At 42.7% G+C, this 17,539-nt stretch overlaps 1 protein-coding gene across 6 annotated transcripts in view; it reads right to left on the bottom strand.

The window, feature by feature from the left end:
- The window catches only part of IL5RA (interleukin 5 receptor subunit alpha), a 40,258-nt gene that overhangs the window by 15,673 nt on the left and 7,046 nt on the right, over positions 1–17,539 (bottom strand). For 3 of the 6 annotated variants that reach the window (XM_069562557.1, XM_069562558.1, XM_069562559.1), the window contains exons 4-10: positions 16,838–16,983; positions 15,734–15,872; positions 11,702–11,855; positions 11,440–11,627; positions 8,846–8,991; positions 5,018–5,156; positions 3,376–4,640 (exon numbers count right to left, since the gene is read on the bottom strand). In XM_069562557.1, coding sequence (XP_069418658.1) covers positions 4,627–4,640; positions 5,018–5,156; positions 8,846–8,991; positions 11,440–11,627; positions 11,702–11,855; positions 15,734–15,872; positions 16,838–16,983 — 926 coding nt within the window. In that variant the 3' untranslated portion in view covers positions 3,376–4,626. Of the gene's footprint in view, positions 1–3,375; positions 4,641–5,017; positions 5,157–8,845; positions 8,992–11,439; positions 11,628–11,701; positions 11,856–15,733; positions 15,873–16,837; positions 16,984–17,539 lie in introns of those variants that run through there. The other 3 variants (XM_069562554.1, XM_069562555.1, XM_069562556.1) reach the window with 1 other exon arrangement.

The raw sequence follows: 17,539 nt of genomic DNA, 5'->3' as shown, positions 1-17,539 counted from the left end.
AGGAACAGAACAATCCGGAAGTTAAGAAAGTTACAAAAGGAGAAAGAAGTGTGAAAAGTGGGAAGTTAGCTCTTTAGATAAGGCAGAGAAGCCAGTTGAGGAAGGGCAGCTGATAACAAGGGCAGATAAAATGAAACTACTTCTTCCATCTGAGGAATAAATAAAAAGTATTCCATACCCTGGAAATCCCAGCATGGGAGGACAGAGTTTCAAGGCAGACCAAGAGTGCCCGGAGACTGGCGGACCCCTGACCACTGTGCCCTATGCCTCCCAACTGTGCGGTGACCTTGCCAACTGAGCTGGACAGCAGTCCTGACTGCTCCATCCTCCCTTTTCCTCAATCAAAATGTATTCATCTGGTGTCCCTCTCTTGATCAAGATCCTTGGGCTCTCGTGGGTTAACTAGTCAATCGAATTTATTGCAATTTACTAATTGACTCATATCACCTGTTTGAGAAAATTATCCATTAATAGCCACTTCTTGGCTGTTTGATAACTACTGAATTATTAAATATCTCTGGGTCTCCATTTCCCTCAAATAAGGGAGGTGGACTTAATAATAGAGAGGTGGTACTTGAGTTGGGTCTTGGCGTGAAAATGGAAGGGGAGGGCTCCAGAGTGCGATTTATGAGACAAGGTAGGAGAGGAGGAAGAATGTTGGAGGAAATGAATGGAGCGAGAATACTGCCTGGTGGGCTGCAAGCAGAGCATAATTATTGCTGCATCCTCACGGGGTAAGGAAGAGCCGTGTGAAATGTCCCAGAGGAGCCTGGGCTTCCTATTAGTTTATTAATCATCTTGATGGCGATGGAGAGCCTGCATTGATTAAATTCACTAATGATCCTAAACTGAGCAGGGGAGTAAATTCCAGAAAGGATGGATTTATAAGGTTAGTGGTAATATTAATCAGTGCATCTTCATGACCAGGGTGGCAGTAAATGAATAAGATTTGCCGTGATGATGGCGGGGAGGCATACCTGAGGGCAAAGGATAATGAGCCCAGTTCCAAACCGGGAAGCTGTTGTTTAGAAAATAATAATGGGGTGCCAGCTCTAAAGTGCAGAGTGAATAATAAATTAAAAACAAGCTTGAAATAAACTCTCATTCTAGGTCAGGATCTCTCTCAGCACTTTGGTAGGGGGCTGTCACGGCGGGGGGTAGGGGAACAGAAAGTGAAAGACAGATTGGAAAGAACTCACAAAGGAGGAAATTCACCTGTTACAGGGAGGAAGCTGAGACCTGGGGAGGTTAGGGGTGACTGCCTAGGTTAGGGGCAGCCACTCTGTCCCCTGCAGGGGTGACAACAGATGGCCCTTCGGAGGACTAAAGTAGTCTGTCTCTCCTTACAGTCTCTGCTTACTTGGCTCATGAAATGTTATCTCTGCATCTCTAGCTTCAATCAGAGAGCTAGACGCTGCCACAGCCACGATGAAAACCTAGATCTCCTGATTCTTCTCTCGCTTTCTTCCTCTTAAGTTCTAAACTCTTCACAGTCAACACTGATGAGAATTCAGAACACAAACACTAAAACTTTAGAACTAGCTCCACAGCCAAGGTACCCACCATGGTCTCCAAGTTAGTTTGAGGTCCTCCAACAGCACTGAGAAAAAATAAAAATTTCTAAAACTGTGTGAGCAGTAATGTTGGCAAGACACCTGGAAATATCAGTACTTTGGGGCCAGTGATTTTTGTACCTTTGGGGAATAACAAAACATTAAGACAAAATTCCACCAAATGCAGGTAATCAAAATTAAGCTTCCGCTATGGGCATTTGATGAAATTCATAACCTTGTTGAAAATTCCCTGAGATGGGTTTGTGTTTCTTCTGTTGGGTCCCCTCTTGGGGAGGAGACAATACCACCTCTGTGTTAGATATTATTAAGTCTACCTCCCTTATTTGAGGGAAATGGAGACCCAGAGATACTTAAGGAAGAGGTTGGGGGCCCCAACCTGGGAAGGAGGGTGTTGGGGGAGGGGGAAAGCCTGGCCTTGGCCGAACCATGAAGTAGGAGTGTCTGGCCTATTTTCTCAGTTCCTCTTTTCCTTTCGCTTCCCTCTCCCAGGAAGGCTCTTGCTGCTCCTCTGAGTCCCAGTAGGGTCATATGGGGCCAGAGCTACAAGGCTGTGCTGATCCTGTGGCACAACTTCAGGGGCGCCTTTCCCCTTGGGAAACTCAGCAGCTCACCAAGGCCTTGCAGACTCAAAACCATGTTCCATCCCTCGGGTCTTTGTTTGTCTTCCCCAGCCTTCCTTGGAAATCTCCCTGCTGTGTCTTTGATCTGGCCTAACATCCACATGGGCCAGTGGGCACTGCCCAGGAATGTCCTCCAGAGATACTCGGTAGCCTAAGTGTCTTATTTCTAAATGGGAAATCATAGCATGTGCTGAAAGAAAGAAATCTCTCCTTGGTACCTGTCATCAGCTGCCTCATAGGATGAGATACATGACATGCACATGCTTGACAAGCCACAACCACACGGTTAGCTACCAGGGTCTCTTGACCAGCTGTAACCACAAAGTTGCTACCAGGACCTCTTAAATGAGTCTTTAATTTGTTCAGGGTTTTAGCTTGTAGCATCCCAGCCATGGTGCTGCAGGGCTGAGAGCTCAGGTGTTGGAGTCAGTCAGCCTGGGTTTGAATTCCGTCTCTGCCACTTACTGGTCATGCAGAATTAAGCAAACTGTCTAAATGTTCAAAACTTTTTTTTCTCATGTACAAAACAGTTTTGTGGATAGGATTGGTGAAAGGGTGCGTGTAAAGCCTTTGGCTCAGTGCTTGGAGGGGAGCAGATAGTCAACAATAAATCTTACCTACTGACGTTGTTGTTTCTGTTTCACAATAACCTGTGAGGCAGGAGAAATGGGTATTGTCTCCTTAGTTCTGGGAGCCTGAGGATGGACAGAGAGAAGTGACCTCTTCTAGGCTGAACAAGTAGTTAGCATGTGCCAAGGCTAGTATGAAACCTGAGCTTGCTCTGGAAGACTCTAGAGTTTTGAGAAACAGTAGTTGTTTTTATTAACTGTCCTCTTCTCTCATACAATGCCCCCGTACATGGCCAAGACACACAGGTGACAGCAAACACAGGGAATGCGCGTTCTAGCTTCATGGTGTAAGACCACCTCTCCAACTTACAGGATTACCATCTGACATAGAGGACGAATGGAAATCTGCCCCTTCATTCAGAGCCACCATCATCACCCTTCTCCGATCCCACAGACAGATACAATGATCACCTTATTTGCCTAGTAAGCTAGTCAATGTAATCATAAACAAAAGCATCTGCAGAACCAATATAGGAACCCAGGCGGTGCCCAATCCTAGACATGGAACAACAGACTGGTTCCAAATCAGGAAAGGAATACATCAAGGCTGTATATTATCACCTGCTATTTATTTATATGCAGAATACATCATGCAAAATGGCGGGCTGGATGAAGCACAAGCTGGAATCAAGATTGCCGGGAGAAACATCAATAACCTCAGATACGCATGACACTGCACTTATGGCAGAAAGTGAAGAAGAACTAAAGAGCCTCTTGATGAAAGTGAAAGAGGAGAGTGAAAAACTTGGCTTAAAACTCAACGTTGAGAAAACTAAGATCATGGCATCTTGTCCCATCAGTTCATGACAAATAGATGGGGAAACAGTGTCAGCCTTTATTTTGGGGGGCTCCAAAATCACTGCAGATGGTGACTGTAGCCGTGAAATTAAAAGACACTTGCTCCTTGGAAGGAAAGTTATGACCAACCTAGACAGCATATGCAAAAGCAGGGACATTACTTTGCCAACAAAGGTTAAGGTTAAGGCTAAGGTTTTTCCAATAGTCAGGTATGGATATGAGAGTTGGACTATAAAGAAAGCTAAGCGCTGAAGAATTGGTGCTTCTTAACTGTGGTGTTTGAGAAGACTCTTGAGAGTCCCTTGGACTGCAAGGAGATCCAGCCTGTCCATCCTAAAGGAAATCAGTCCTGCATATTCATTAGAAGGACTGATACTGAAGCTGAAACTCCAATAGTCTGGCCACCTGATGTGAAGAACTGACTCATTGGAAAAGACCCTGATGCTGGGAAAGATTGAAGGCAGGAAGAGAAGTGGATGACAGAGGATGAGATGGTTGGATGGCATCACCAGCTCAATGGACATGAGTTTGAGTAAGCTCCAGGAGTTGTTGATGGACAGCGAGGCCTGGCATGCTGCAGTCCATGGGGTCACAAAGAGTTGGACACGGCTGAGCAACTGAACTGAACTGAGGTCTGTTTTTGCTGAAGGGCTGGGTCTGAATCCAGATTTTGTGGACCCTGACCTTATTCAGTTTTGAAATCTTCTTTATGAAATGAAACAAAAATAAGAATTCCAAATTAGGCATGGAAACATTACAGAAATGGAGACCAGATTAGTAGTTGACGGGTTGGGAATGAAGGAGGAGAGAGAGATGCATGTGCATATAAGAGGGCACAAAGAGGAACCCTTGTGGTAATACATACATGGACCTATGCATGGAATAAAACTGCATAGAGCTAAATACACACACACAGGAGTACATATAGAGTCAGTTAGATCTGAGGAAGATGGATGGGTTGATTGCTTGCCACTTTTTTGGGGTAGCATATTGCAGTGCAGGTTTTTAAGAGGTTCCTCCTGAAAGAAACCAAATGAAGTCTACATGAGTTCTTTCTGCATGTTTCTTTGCAGCTGCATATGAATTTATATCAAAATTAAAAAAACATATTTTGGAAAAATTGGATAGAAGTGGAATTAGGTAATCTGAAAAACATAACTAGGCACCAGACTTTGGAAGAGCTTGTGCTCTTGAGAAGCTTGAATGTTTACACTTCACCGTTCTTATGGTAAATCCACCTCTGGTCAGAAAGGCAGCAAGCCAACTGACAGGATAAGGCATAGTAGAGACAAAGAAAGCATTTCAAGACTCAGAAGTGAACATGTCCACTTTCCAGGAGGATCTGTTACAACCACGAGTAAGGCCACTTGCTTTAAAATAAACAAGATGTACTCACCCACGTAAATAGGTTGACTCCACTCACTCCAGAGCCCCGTCGCTCTGCACACAGAGCTCACCGCTGCTCTCACTTGAATGTAATACTTAGAAACATCATCAATGATGGTGATGAGTGTATTGGTTGTCATTTTTTCTGTCTAAATGGAAAAAAATAACATGATAAGACTCTTCAGAACATGCTATTTAAATGATGCCAGTGACTAGACTGGAAGGTCATATGCAAGTGACTCAGTGTTCAGCAACCCGTTTAAAATCAATAAGACACACATCAGTTAGTGTCTTCTAGATCACTTCAGTATGGATGTATTGGCAGTCATCCTTCGATGGAAAGCTAGTAGCAACCAAAATAAATAAAATAGTCAATTGTAAGATCTCAGTGATCCATCTGGGTCCAACTGATATTTCCAGAGTGAAAGACTAGAGTGGCCAGTAGCAGGATGCGTAACTCCCATCATCTTGTCCCAAGATATTCTGTAATCACCTAACAACAGGCCGTGGCTTCCATCATACTCAACAGGTGCCAGCAAAGTGCAGTCTATGACACATCTGGCCTGCTGCCTGTTTTTATGGAAACTGCAAACTAAGACTGACTTATATATTTCTCAACAATTGAAAAATACAAAAAGTATTCTGTGACACATGAAAATTACATGAAATTGAAATTTCAGTATCCACAAACAGTTTTACTGGAATGGAGTTATGCCTATTTGCTTGTTATCTGTGGCAGGGCTGAGTAATTTTGGCAAAAACAGAACAGTCTACAAAGCCTAAAATATCTCCTCTGTGACATTTCACTGTAAAAGCTTGCTGATCCCTGTTTCAATGTGTCACTCCTGGCCGGGGCTAGGGAGAAGTGAGGGGTGGAGGGTGCATAAGGAGGTAGAAAAAAGCAGGGCCCTTGAATCTAGGAAAAGGGGGCTTGAATCCTAGCTCTAACCTCTAACTAAATGCAGGGCTAGTTGCTTGACCTCTCTGAGCCTTAGTTTTCTCATTTGTAAAATAGGAATAATACCATCAAACCAATGAATTATCAAATAAAGAAGCCCTAGATGGTGACTGCAGCCATGAAATTAAAAGACACTTACTCCTTGGAAAAAAAGTTATGACCAACCTAGATAGCATATTGAAAAGCAGAAACATTACTTTGCCAACAAAGGTCCATCTAGTCAAGGCTATGGTTTTTCCACTAGTCATGTATGGATGTGAGAGTTGGACTGTGAAGAAGGCTGAGCGCCGAAGAATTGATGCTTTTGAACTGTGGTATTGGAGAAGGTTCTTGAGAGTCCCTTGGACTGCAAGGAGATCCAACCAGTCCATTCTAAATGAGATCAGCCCTGGGTGTTCTTTGGAAGGAATGATGCTAAAGCTGAAACTCCAGTACTTTGGCCACCTCATGTGAAGAGTTGACTCATTGGAAAAGACCCTGATGCTGGGAGGGATTGAGGGCAGGAGGTAAAGGGGACGAAAGAGGATGAGATGGTTGGATGGCATCACCGACTTGATGGACGTGAGTTTGAGTGAACTCCGGGAGTTGGTGATGGACAGGGAGGCCTGGTGTGCTGCGATTCATGGGGTCGCAAAGAGTCGGACATGACTGAGTGACTGAACTGAACTGAACTTTGTAAAAGCCAAGCTTAAGCATATTTTGGGTTGAATCACATTAAAACTGCTAATATTCAGCAATCCATTCTTGATCTGCAAAAACAACCATTTGGGGTATTTCAACTTAATAATATACACTCAGTAAATTCCAGTTTGTCATAGGTAACACAGACTAACATTCTGTAGTGTTGAGTTGAGGCTGTTTCTCACAAAGCCTTCTATATTCTCTCTCCCGGTCAGTGTCTTCGCCATGCAGCTAATTCCCTCTGCCCCAAATCAAGTTTATGTCCCTGGGGCCTCCATGTTACACTCCTGGATATATTTCTCCCTTCCTTGTCACTACTCCAAAAACGCTGCCATTTTTCTCATCAGTTTTTGCTTGGACCATTGCAGTAGCCATGAGACTGCTATTTCTATCTCCACATGTTCCCTCTATCCATACCCAGCTTTTATGCTGCTACCAAAATAATTCTGCATTTGTCCAGATGTGTTCACATTTCTCTATGGAGTAAAACACCCCAGTGTCTTCCATTGCTAATGGCCATGGTTTTAAAAAGAGAAACTACTTTTTCCAAGCAAAATCTTGGAGGCATTCTGGGAGAAGTCCTAATGAGAGAGCTAGAATTATGATTCCAGTGTTGGTCTTATGTCCAGCTGCCTGAATTACTGCAGCTTGGCTGAAGTAACCATGTTCTCTCAAGCCTTGGTTACTCCTTCTGCCTAGGGCCCTGGCCACTCCAAGTGTATTGGAGGACTGGCGTGAGTGAGGGCTGTTTATTGTGGTCCTCAAGGAGGAAATATACAAATGGAGACAATTTGGGAGCTTTCATAGCAAGTTGACATTGCCATGGCATCCAAGCTCAGGATTACTGGGTTTGTCTTTGGCTATACTTGATTTTTCTAGCAAATCATACCAGTATATGGTGGATTAGACATTTTAGAAAGAAAGCCAGCTTTTTGCCATATTTACTTGGGCATGCTGGCTAAAAAAGGTCCTTCTCTGCTTCTCCCGCTAGGCAGGTTTCTACTCATCCAAGATTCTGTTCAATGCCTCTCCCCTGGGTGGAGGCCCTGGCAGCTTGCTTTGTTGACTCCCTGCTTTGTATCCACCCAGCCTCTTGGTCAGGAAGCTCTGAGACTGGGTGAGTGCATCCTGCAGACCAGGCCCCTTGAGAGCAGAAATGGCACCTATTTGTCCATCGCTCACTAAGAAGACAGCTTGTAAACATCTTTGTTAAACCAAACTGAGTTTGCAAGGCAGGAGTTTGAATCCTGACTTCTCCAATTTTTTACTTTGCTTTGTGACGTTGGGCAACTTACTTAATCTCTCTGTGCCTCACTTTCCTGTAAGATGGGAATGACCATTGTATAATTGTATAATAGAGAAACTGTAAGTATAACAAGGGCCTACCCTGGCTCAGTTGATAAGGAATCTGCCTGCAATGCAGGAGACCTGATTTTCCATCCCTGGGTCAGGAAGATCCCCTGGAGAAGGCAATAGCCCCCCACTCCAGTATTCTTGCCTGGAAAATTCCATGGACAGAGGAGCCTGGTGGGCTACAGTCCATGGGGTCACAAAAGTCAGATACGACTGAGCAATTAAACCAAGTATTAACAAAGCTTAACTTACAGTTGATGCTTAATAAATATTGGCTTTAATTTAGCTCCTTTCCCCGTGACTTTTTTGTCCATTAGGACTAATGAAGTGGTATTTTTTTTTTTAAGTTGTGGTAAAACACACATAGCAAAAAGTTACCGTCTTAACCATTTTTGAGTGTGTGGTTCAGCGGGAAAAGTACATTCACACTGTGCACCCCATCTCCTGCTTTTATCTGTTGTGAATGATGCTGCTGTGAACATGTTTACTCAAACGTCTCTGAGACCCTGCTTTCAATTCTTTTGGATATGTACCCAGAAGTAGAATTGGTGGGTCATATGATAATTCTATTTTTAATTTTTGAGAAATCCCCGTACTGTTTTCCATAGCAGCTGCACCATTTCCCCAACAGTGCTAATGAACTTTTATCTGATCCTTCACATTATTTTCAACCCAAAATAGGTCCTTTCAAGACAGAAAAACCAGTAAGGGTTGATTTATTTTTACAAACTGGGATAGTTGGACTTTGTTAGTTCCAGGCTATAACCAGAGCTGTCAAATGGACAAGAATTATTATTTTTTTTTAAGAAATCTGTCATCAAATAATGGAATGATTGGAATTATTACCTGAAAATATCCTTTCTTTGCATTGTAAATTTTCACCTCATAATCAAAGCAGTGGCTTGGAAAAGCAGAAACTGGTTTTTCCCAGTGGATAGAGAGACAGGTTCCTTTGAGCTCTGCCGTGACGTTCGCTGGAGGATTTACTCGATCTGTGTTAGAGAACAAGGGCTTGGTGAGCATGGTTGATAAGTGCAGTCCGCCCACATTTCTCAAGGTATTTCTAAGCTACGTGGTCTCAAGTATTTTCCTCCAGCATTTAACCAACAAATCTGCAAGCCGCAGAACTCTGGCAGCTCGCATCTGACTCCCGTCTTACAGCTACAGGAGCGATCTCTTCAGTAAACCTCAAAAATTCCTACTTAAGCAGTCTCGAATGGTTGAATGCCCTTTCCTTCAGCTTGTTAAGGCCCACCCCACCATCCATTTTTACTTGCCAAGTTGGGCCAACCTGAAGGTAAACCCGTTCCTGGAGAGACGGTGTCCTAGAAACCCAGCTAAGCCCTGTGCTATGGAACAGGTGTGGCTGGGCTGATCACTTCCTCTTTCTGGGCCTCAGTTTTTATTTCATTTTGGTTTGTGTATCTTGTTTTCGTTTGTTGTGTGGATTTTGTTTTTTCTTACAGAAAAAGAACGGGTTGGGCTAAATCTGTCTTTGCTTATAACTCCATAGTTCTTTACCCTGAAATCTCACTTGATTAATCATTTTATGGTCACTTGGTAGGGGTGGAAATTATTTCTAATTGAGTGAACTTGTCTTAAGTTATGTGACTTGGATCTCACAATTTCTGAATCATAGGGACAAGCTAAAAATGGGGCCCACTCTCTCCAGAGCCTGCCATCCCCTAAGCCAAAACGTTTTTCACCAAGAGAACATTCATTTCTTGTAGTAATATGAGGAATTGGTCTCAATAAAATGAAAATCCTACAAGAAAATAAATGCCCGTAGTCTGTCCCAGGCTGTGTCCATTTTCATATTAACATTATTGTTTCATAGGTCTCTCTCAGTATTTTTTATTACCTGTTTTCATGAAAGTGACATTTTTCAGTCATTTAATATGACCTAAAATATGCTATTGAAGAGAATTGTATAACCTCTTTAGCAAGTACTCTGATTGTTTAAACAAAGTTATACTCCACTCAATACACATATGGATGATAGAAAAGTAGAAACAGATACATATGTCACAAACCACATCCTTTAAATAATAACATTTTGCATATTTATTGCATACTTGGGCCAGGCACCGTTCTAAGCACTTAATTAATGTACTTAATTGTCACACAGACCTTGTAGGAAGAACTGATTTCCCCCCATATTTCAGGTGAAAAGCCTGAGGCACAGAGAAATGGCCAGCCTGTCTAAGGTCACTCAGCGAGTGAGTAGGGGAGCCAGCGTCTGTGGCCAGGCAGCCTGGCCCCACAGTCCACACTATTAACCACGCCATCATGGAAACCTTGAACACGAAGCACCAGAAATGCTATGTGAAGGGCTCCCGATGAGTTTCATTAATACATGTATTTAGGATGAGGGAGAAGGTCTTCAGTTTTGCAAACTGAACAAGCGAAAGCTTAGCTCATACACTTCAGTCAGAGAATCACATGGTGAGGGAGACCTACTAACTCAAGAACGCCCAGAGGGGAGAGTCCAGAGGGCAGAGGACTGTGAGAGGCATGCACGAGAAGCTGGGGACAGAGAGAGCTCAGGATGAGACACCTGGCTGCCTTTGGGTAGCTGAGGGACCTTCTGGTGGGGAAGGAATCAGACTTGTTTGGGGGTGATGCCAGCCCGTCACAGGATCTGTGGGCAGACATTTCACAAGCCCAGCCAGAGCTGCTGAGTGGTGGTCTGGGCTTCTTTCAGCAGGGAGCTCACTTTCCGTGGGTTCTCAACCAGGGGAGATTTTATCCCCTAGGGGACATTTAGAAATGTCTGGGGAATTACTAGGACCAACAAGGACCTACTGTATAGCACACAGACTCTGCTCAGTGTTATGTGGCTGCCTGCGTGGGGAGGAGTTTGGGGAACAGATAGAGGTATACGAATGGCTGAGTCACTGTCGTGCCCTGAAATTATCACAGCATTGTTAATTGGCTATATTCCAATATAAAATCAAAAGTAAAAAAAAAAAAAAGGACTAAGTTTTAGAGATCTGCTGTTCAACATTGTCCCTATAGTCACCAATACTGTATTGTGCACCAAAGATTTGGAGGATAAATCTCATGTTACCTCTTACCTCTCTTACCCCAATAAAACTAAAAACAGTAAAGATCATTAGATATTGAGGTTAAAAAAAAGTCTGGGGACATTTTTATTGTCACACCTTGAGAATGGGGTGGAGTGCTATTGGCGTCTAGCTGTTGGAGACCAGGGCTGCTCCTGAATACCTTGTAAAGCACAGGACAGCCCCAGAGACTTGTTTGGCCAGATAATATGAGTACTGCCGAGGCTGAGAAACCTTGACCCTGTGGTTTTTAAGCAGGAGCCATGTGGTCATTCAGTATTAGATAAGTAGCCAAACTAGGTGATATTTATAAGCCCTCCCAGTGCTGAGATTCTGCAATTCAATTATTCTGGTTTTGTGTCAAGCCTGTCTTACCAATGGCATGAAGGGCAAAGAGCTGATCGAAAGGCTTGATCGCAGCTTCCTTGCTCGAGCCGTTAACATACACTGCAAGGGAATCTCGCCCTTTGCTGTTGATGAAAGTCCTGGGAAACCAACAGGCAACATTTCTCTGCAGGGCATCTTTGCTGTATTCCTGACATTCTTCAATCCAAGAGCGATACCTATATTGGAACACTCATAAGTTTTTAAGGCTGGAGGAAACAACCCATCCGCATAAGTGAAAATCGGTACTAACCTATAGTAGAGGAAATACTGTGTATCATCAGGGGCATCCTTGCCAACAAGCCAGGTGCAGTGAAGAGAAACTTGGTATGGTCGGAAGTGTGTGTAATTATCTGCCTTCGTGTTTGTGGTGCAAGTTAAATTCACAATCTCAGTTCCAGGAGACCCTAGGTGGTCAAAAAATTAGAAAAAAAATAGCAGATATACATGAATTGTTTCACATTTTGCTATACAGTGGAAAGTAACACAACATTGTAAGTTAATTCTCTTCCAACAAAAAAAAATTCTGCTTTAAGAACAAAGCATTGCCACAATAGTTTTTGATAGTTTCTTTTAAACCCATAGGGATTGGGGACATCAAAAAGTAATTGTCACCACACAGTTATAGAAAGCTGTTTGCAAAAGGTCAGCTTTCTGGAGGATGAACTAAAATGACTAAGCCCTACTTTCTGACTTCAAAAGTTTTGCAGCTTCTTTGCAGGGAGGGTTTATATGTGATAGATATCAGAGTTCAAGAGCAGTGTGATAGATTGTCATTGAGAGCTTGGTATACAGCAGCCTCAGGGTTCTGATGCTCCATTGTCAATAACTAGGTATGACTGAGAGAGCTAATTGAGGAAGGTCTCCAACGCCACTTTGCATCAGAGAATGAAGGGATTCATTAGGTAGTATCCAAATGCTTCATGAGTAACAGAGATTGCCGCCCAAAAGGAAAGTAGTTTTGGCAACATCACAAAAGAACACTGCCTCTTTAGAGACTCAGCCGAGAGTGTTAAAGTCTACTGTAGGTCACCGTAGAGCACTGAGTAGAGCTCCCTGGGCTATAGACTCTGTTCTCATTAGTTGTCTGTTTTATACGAAGTGGCGGACATATGTCAATCCCAGCCTCCCGATTCACCCTACTCCCTCTTCCCCTTCGGTATGTTTGTTCTCAGCATCTGTGTCTCTGTTCTGCTTTGCAGGTAAGTTCATCGTACCATCTTTGTAGATTCCACATGTGCGGTGCTTAGTCGCTCAGTTTTGTCCAACTCTTTGCAACCCCATGGACTTTAGCCCTCCACGATCCTTTGTCCATGGAATTCTCCAGGCAAGAATACTGAAATGAATTGCCATTTCCTTCTTAATATGTGATACTTGTTTTTCTCTTCTGACTTATTTCACTCTGACAGTAGGTCCATCCACATCACTGCAGATGGCACAGTTTGGCTCCTTTTATGGCTGAGTAATATTCCATTATATATATGTATCACAACTTCTTTATCCGTTTCTCTATTGATGGACATTTAGGTGGCATCCATGCCCTGGCTATTGTAAATAGTGTTGCAGTGAACATTGGGTTTCATGTATCTTTTTGAAATATGGTTTTTTCCAAGTTTATGTTCAGAAATAGAATTGCTGGGTCATATGGTAACTCTATTTTTAGTGTTTTTGAGGAACCTCCATACTGTTCTCCATAGTGGTTGTATTAATTTATATTCCCACCAGTAGAGTAGGAGGGTTCCCTTTTTTCCATATTCTCTCCAGCATTTATGTATATATTTTTTGATGATGACTGTTATGGCCAGTGTGAGATGATACCTCATTGTAGTTTTGATTTGCATTTCTCTTAATAAATTAGTGATGTTGAGCATCTTTTCATATGTTTGTTGGCCATCTGTAGGTCTTTGGAGAAATTTCTATTGATGTCTTCTGCTCATTTTTTTATTGGGTTGTTTGTCTTTTTGAAATTGAGCCTCATGAGCTGTTTGTATATTTTGGAGATTAATCCCTGTCACTTGCTGTGTGGGCAGATATTCTCCCCGTTCTGAGGATTGTCTTTTTGACTTGTTTACAGTTTCCTTTGCTGTGCAAAAGCTTTGAAGTTTCACTGGATCCCATTTGTTTACTTTTGTTTTTATTTTCATTACTCTAGGAGATGGGTCAAAAAAGACCTTGCTGCAGTTTATGTCAAAGAGTGTTCTGCCTGTGTTCTGGTCTAAGAACTTTTTAGTGTCTGACTTTACATTTAGGTCTTTAATCCACTTTGAATTTATTTTGGGGCTATATGTATATGTGTGGCTGATTCTCTTTGCCGTACAATAGTGTGTTTCTGCGATACAGCAGTGTATATGTATGCAAGGATATATGTGTGTGTGTGTGTGTGAATATGTGTGTGTATATATATATGATATGTGTGCATATACACATGCACACGGGTGCGTGCATGCTTGGTTGCTCAATCATGTCTGACTCTTTGTGACCCCCATGGACTGTAGCCTGCCAGACTCCTCTGTCCATGGAATTTGTCGGGCAAGAATACTGGAGTGGATTGCCATGCCTTCCCCAAGGGAATCTTCCAGACCCAGTGATCAAATCCGAGTCTCCTGTGGCTCCTGCATTGGCAGGCAGATTCTTTACCACTGAGCCCCTGGGAAGCCTTTATATATGTATACATATGCACACACATACACACACGTATGCACACATTTTCATATATATACACAGATATATATGTATGTGTATGTGTGTGTGTGTGTGTATACTCCTCTGGCACTAAATGACCAGATAAGCTATGCCAAGTTAGTTTAGAGTTTCTGAGGTCTGCTTCTCTCCCAGTTTCCTTCCAAGGAATGATGTGGTGTGAATTCAGTCTGATTCAAGGCAGAAATAATGACTTTTTCGCTATTGTCACCCCACATCAGGGTGCTCAGAGCAGTCGAGGTTGCAGAAGTGTGATTCTGAAAGGCTTGTTATAGGCACACTCCAGTTACTCACTGCAGGGAGGTGGACACGTGCTTCCGTGTACAGCAGACGACTTGTGTTTGTGGTCTTCTGTCTACCTTAGATTCTGTCTCTGTCTGTGACATCAAGCCTACTGTGAACTGGCCGCTGCGCGGTCCAGACATCATGTTCTGCCGAGTGAATGGGAAGGTCATGATGCTGCACTCGGTCACACACGTGATGCGGGAGGCGTGGCCTTTTCATCAGTGATGTGATGAGAGGATAGTTTGGCTGTTAGCCACAGCCAGACTGGCCCAGGCCATTGTTGTTATGCGGGCACACACACGTCTCAAGACTTGGTGGCCTGTTCTCCTTTTTTCTTTCTCTGTTCTGTGTGTGTGTGTGTCTGTTTGTTTTCAAGGTTTGAATCATAAGTGTCACTGGTTCTAAGTATTAGAAACCCCAGCTTTCCACAGAAGGACCATCTCGACATCATAGGTGTTAATCTCTTTGCTTGTGGCACTCGGGCTATCCAGTCTCATGGCTTCTGTGGACTGTCAGCACAGTTTTCTTCAGTTTCGTTTGAGAGGTCATAGAATTGTAAGCATCCACTAGTGTAACAGGGAACACTGTGTCTGAAGCCTGAAGCACGTGCTGCTTGTATGCTGGTGCAGGGAAGCGGGAGACTCCACCCTGCGCCCGGGGCGATACAGCCCAGGAGGGCAGGGTTAGCATCTATTTACTGTGAGAGATAAAGGAGGAAGCAGTGTGTTGTGCCAGGTGAGTAGCACAGCATCCCTGAATGAGTTCTGAAAGGAACAGCAACGCTCTGTGCATCAGATGGAAAAAAGGAGGCTTCCCAGAGCAGGTACGATTTGATTTGGGCTTTGAAGGATAGGAAGAATTCAGAAAATCAGGCCGAAGAGGTGAGCTCAGGGCAGTGAGGGCTCAGAGGCAGGACTGGGCTGGTGTGGAGGGGTCATGGTTGGAAGTCATCTGAGAAGAGCAGAGGGTTCATGTGGGGAGCGAGTGGAAAGATGTCCTAGAACCCAATTATGAGAGAGCTCAGCTTTTGTTTACGACTCCCTGTCTTCTGAGCCGGGGAGGGAGAAGAATTCTCAGTGTTTGCAGGGAGCTGCTGGATGGGATTGACTGGGTTACGCACACTAACCAGTGATCTCAGTCTCGGAGATCTGGGTCTCGGAGAGGACCTGGATGAGGTAAAAGAATACTGTAGGGATGAGTGACCAACTTCAAGATAAAAGCGAGGCGTGTTCCTCTCCTGACTTCCCCGTGTTTACAAAAGTCTGGAATTTAAAACCAGGCTCTCAGAGACCTGCCTTACCTGGTGGGGCCTTAAGTTCTGCAGAAACCCAGCTGCTGGCTTGTAGGGAGTGGTCGCTCCACGGCACTGTCTGCACACTTGCTGAAAAGCCTTTGTGAAGGATGGTTATGAGGCTTCTCTCAGTGTTCCTGGTTTCATACTAAAAATAAAACCCACAAGTTATGATATGTAAAGGGGAAATGACCTTCAGAGAACTATTTAATCAAATAGGAGTTTGCTTCCACTTTTTAAATGGCATGTGAACACAACGCAATGCAATCATTCTGCTAGAAAAAATCAAACCCAGCGTTTCAAGGTTATGTTCTTATCCCTAAACTCATCAATCAAGTTGTACACATTAAATAGGTGCAGCTTTTTACCAAAAGTAAAGTGGTTTTAAAAATGAATAAACAAATTGCCTAGTTCTAGATTGGTACATGTTTTAAAAATACATAATGAAATATAGAAAATAACTATTCAAGGATACCTGAATAACTGCTTCTTATAAAAGCAAACAATGCTACAGTTCAGACTCCAGTTTCCTGTGGCCACCATCTCTGGCTCCAATCTCCTCCCCAGAGGTAAATTTTTGATGGAGAATTCTCTAGAATTCCATATTGACTGACATAGTATTGCTTCTCCCTTCGTTTGATTTATTGCACATCAGCTCGGTACCTGGTGCTTTAATCTATCCCTGCAGTGAATTTAGGGCTCTGGGATCTTAAGTGACTGATGGAAGGTAGTAAAGGCAGGAAGTGGCTGAACTGGGATTCGAATTTGACCTTTTCCATTAGGTACAATGGCCCCTCTCCTCTTTTGCTTGGTTATTCTCTTCTGTTCTTTTGAATATTTTAGAGGCAACATAAAATCAATATCTAAACCATTGTAACTCAGAAGTTACTAAACTTTGTTGTTAAGTGGAAGCATTGGTCCCACAGTTAAAATGTTCCGAGCCACTGTTTTAGTGCTGGTGTGGCACTAGTTCTCAGCCATTTCAGCGGAGGCATTGCCCTCCTAGGAGTATAACAGAAAGCTCTGTAGTGGTTTTCTCTCTTTTTAGTTAAAATTTCCTTTAATAAGGAAAATTCAGTCTAGGTAAGCATTGCTGTCAGAATAAACACTTACCTCCTCTTCTTGTGGAGCATTTATTTTCACATGATATCCTAGCTGGACATTGCTTTGTTCTTGATCAGGATTTGGTTCCCAACGTAAAAGAACTTGAGCTAAATTGACAGCTTTAATGGTGAAATTGACTGGTGGTAGAAGTAAAACTGTTGATCAAAAGAAAAAAGCCACGCAGTGTTTAATTATATGGAACATTTTTAAACCATTAAATGTTTTATTGTGTAGTATAGTATTTTATTATGCTATCAGAATGTATAACACTGAAATAATCTTAGGAAAAGGTTCTTTAGAACTGTTTTTAGCTCATTATCTTTTTTTACTTTGCCCAGGTATTTACCTATAACACCTACAGGTGTTTTATTGAAATATGAATATTCTACTACATTATTATTCAGTATAATAATTTTCAAAGAGTCATTATCTATTAATGGACTAAAATAATATGTCACTTTGTAGGTAGCAATGTGTTTAATGACATCTAATAAAATTGAATAGAAAATATCAGGTGCGTCAAACATAAGGAGTCCTATTTCATGAACAACTTATTTCTGTTCCATAAGTATAGTCACATATTTGTATACTGGTTCAGGATGTAAAGATTTGTTTCTTACTATGATTCAAGGTCAAAAAACTTGTAAGCAAAATTACTCAGCATTTATAAAAAGAAAATGTTTTTTCCACCCTCATGAACCACTCTATAAC

The sequence above is a fragment of the Ovis canadensis genome, chromosome 19 (assembly GCF_042477335.2).
Source record: "Ovis canadensis isolate MfBH-ARS-UI-01 breed Bighorn chromosome 19, ARS-UI_OviCan_v2, whole genome shotgun sequence".
NCBI classification, from domain to species: Eukaryota; Metazoa; Chordata; class Mammalia; order Artiodactyla; family Bovidae; genus Ovis; species Ovis canadensis.
The sequence above is the reverse complement of the archived record's forward strand: the minus strand, read 5'-3'. Positions and strand labels throughout refer to the sequence as shown.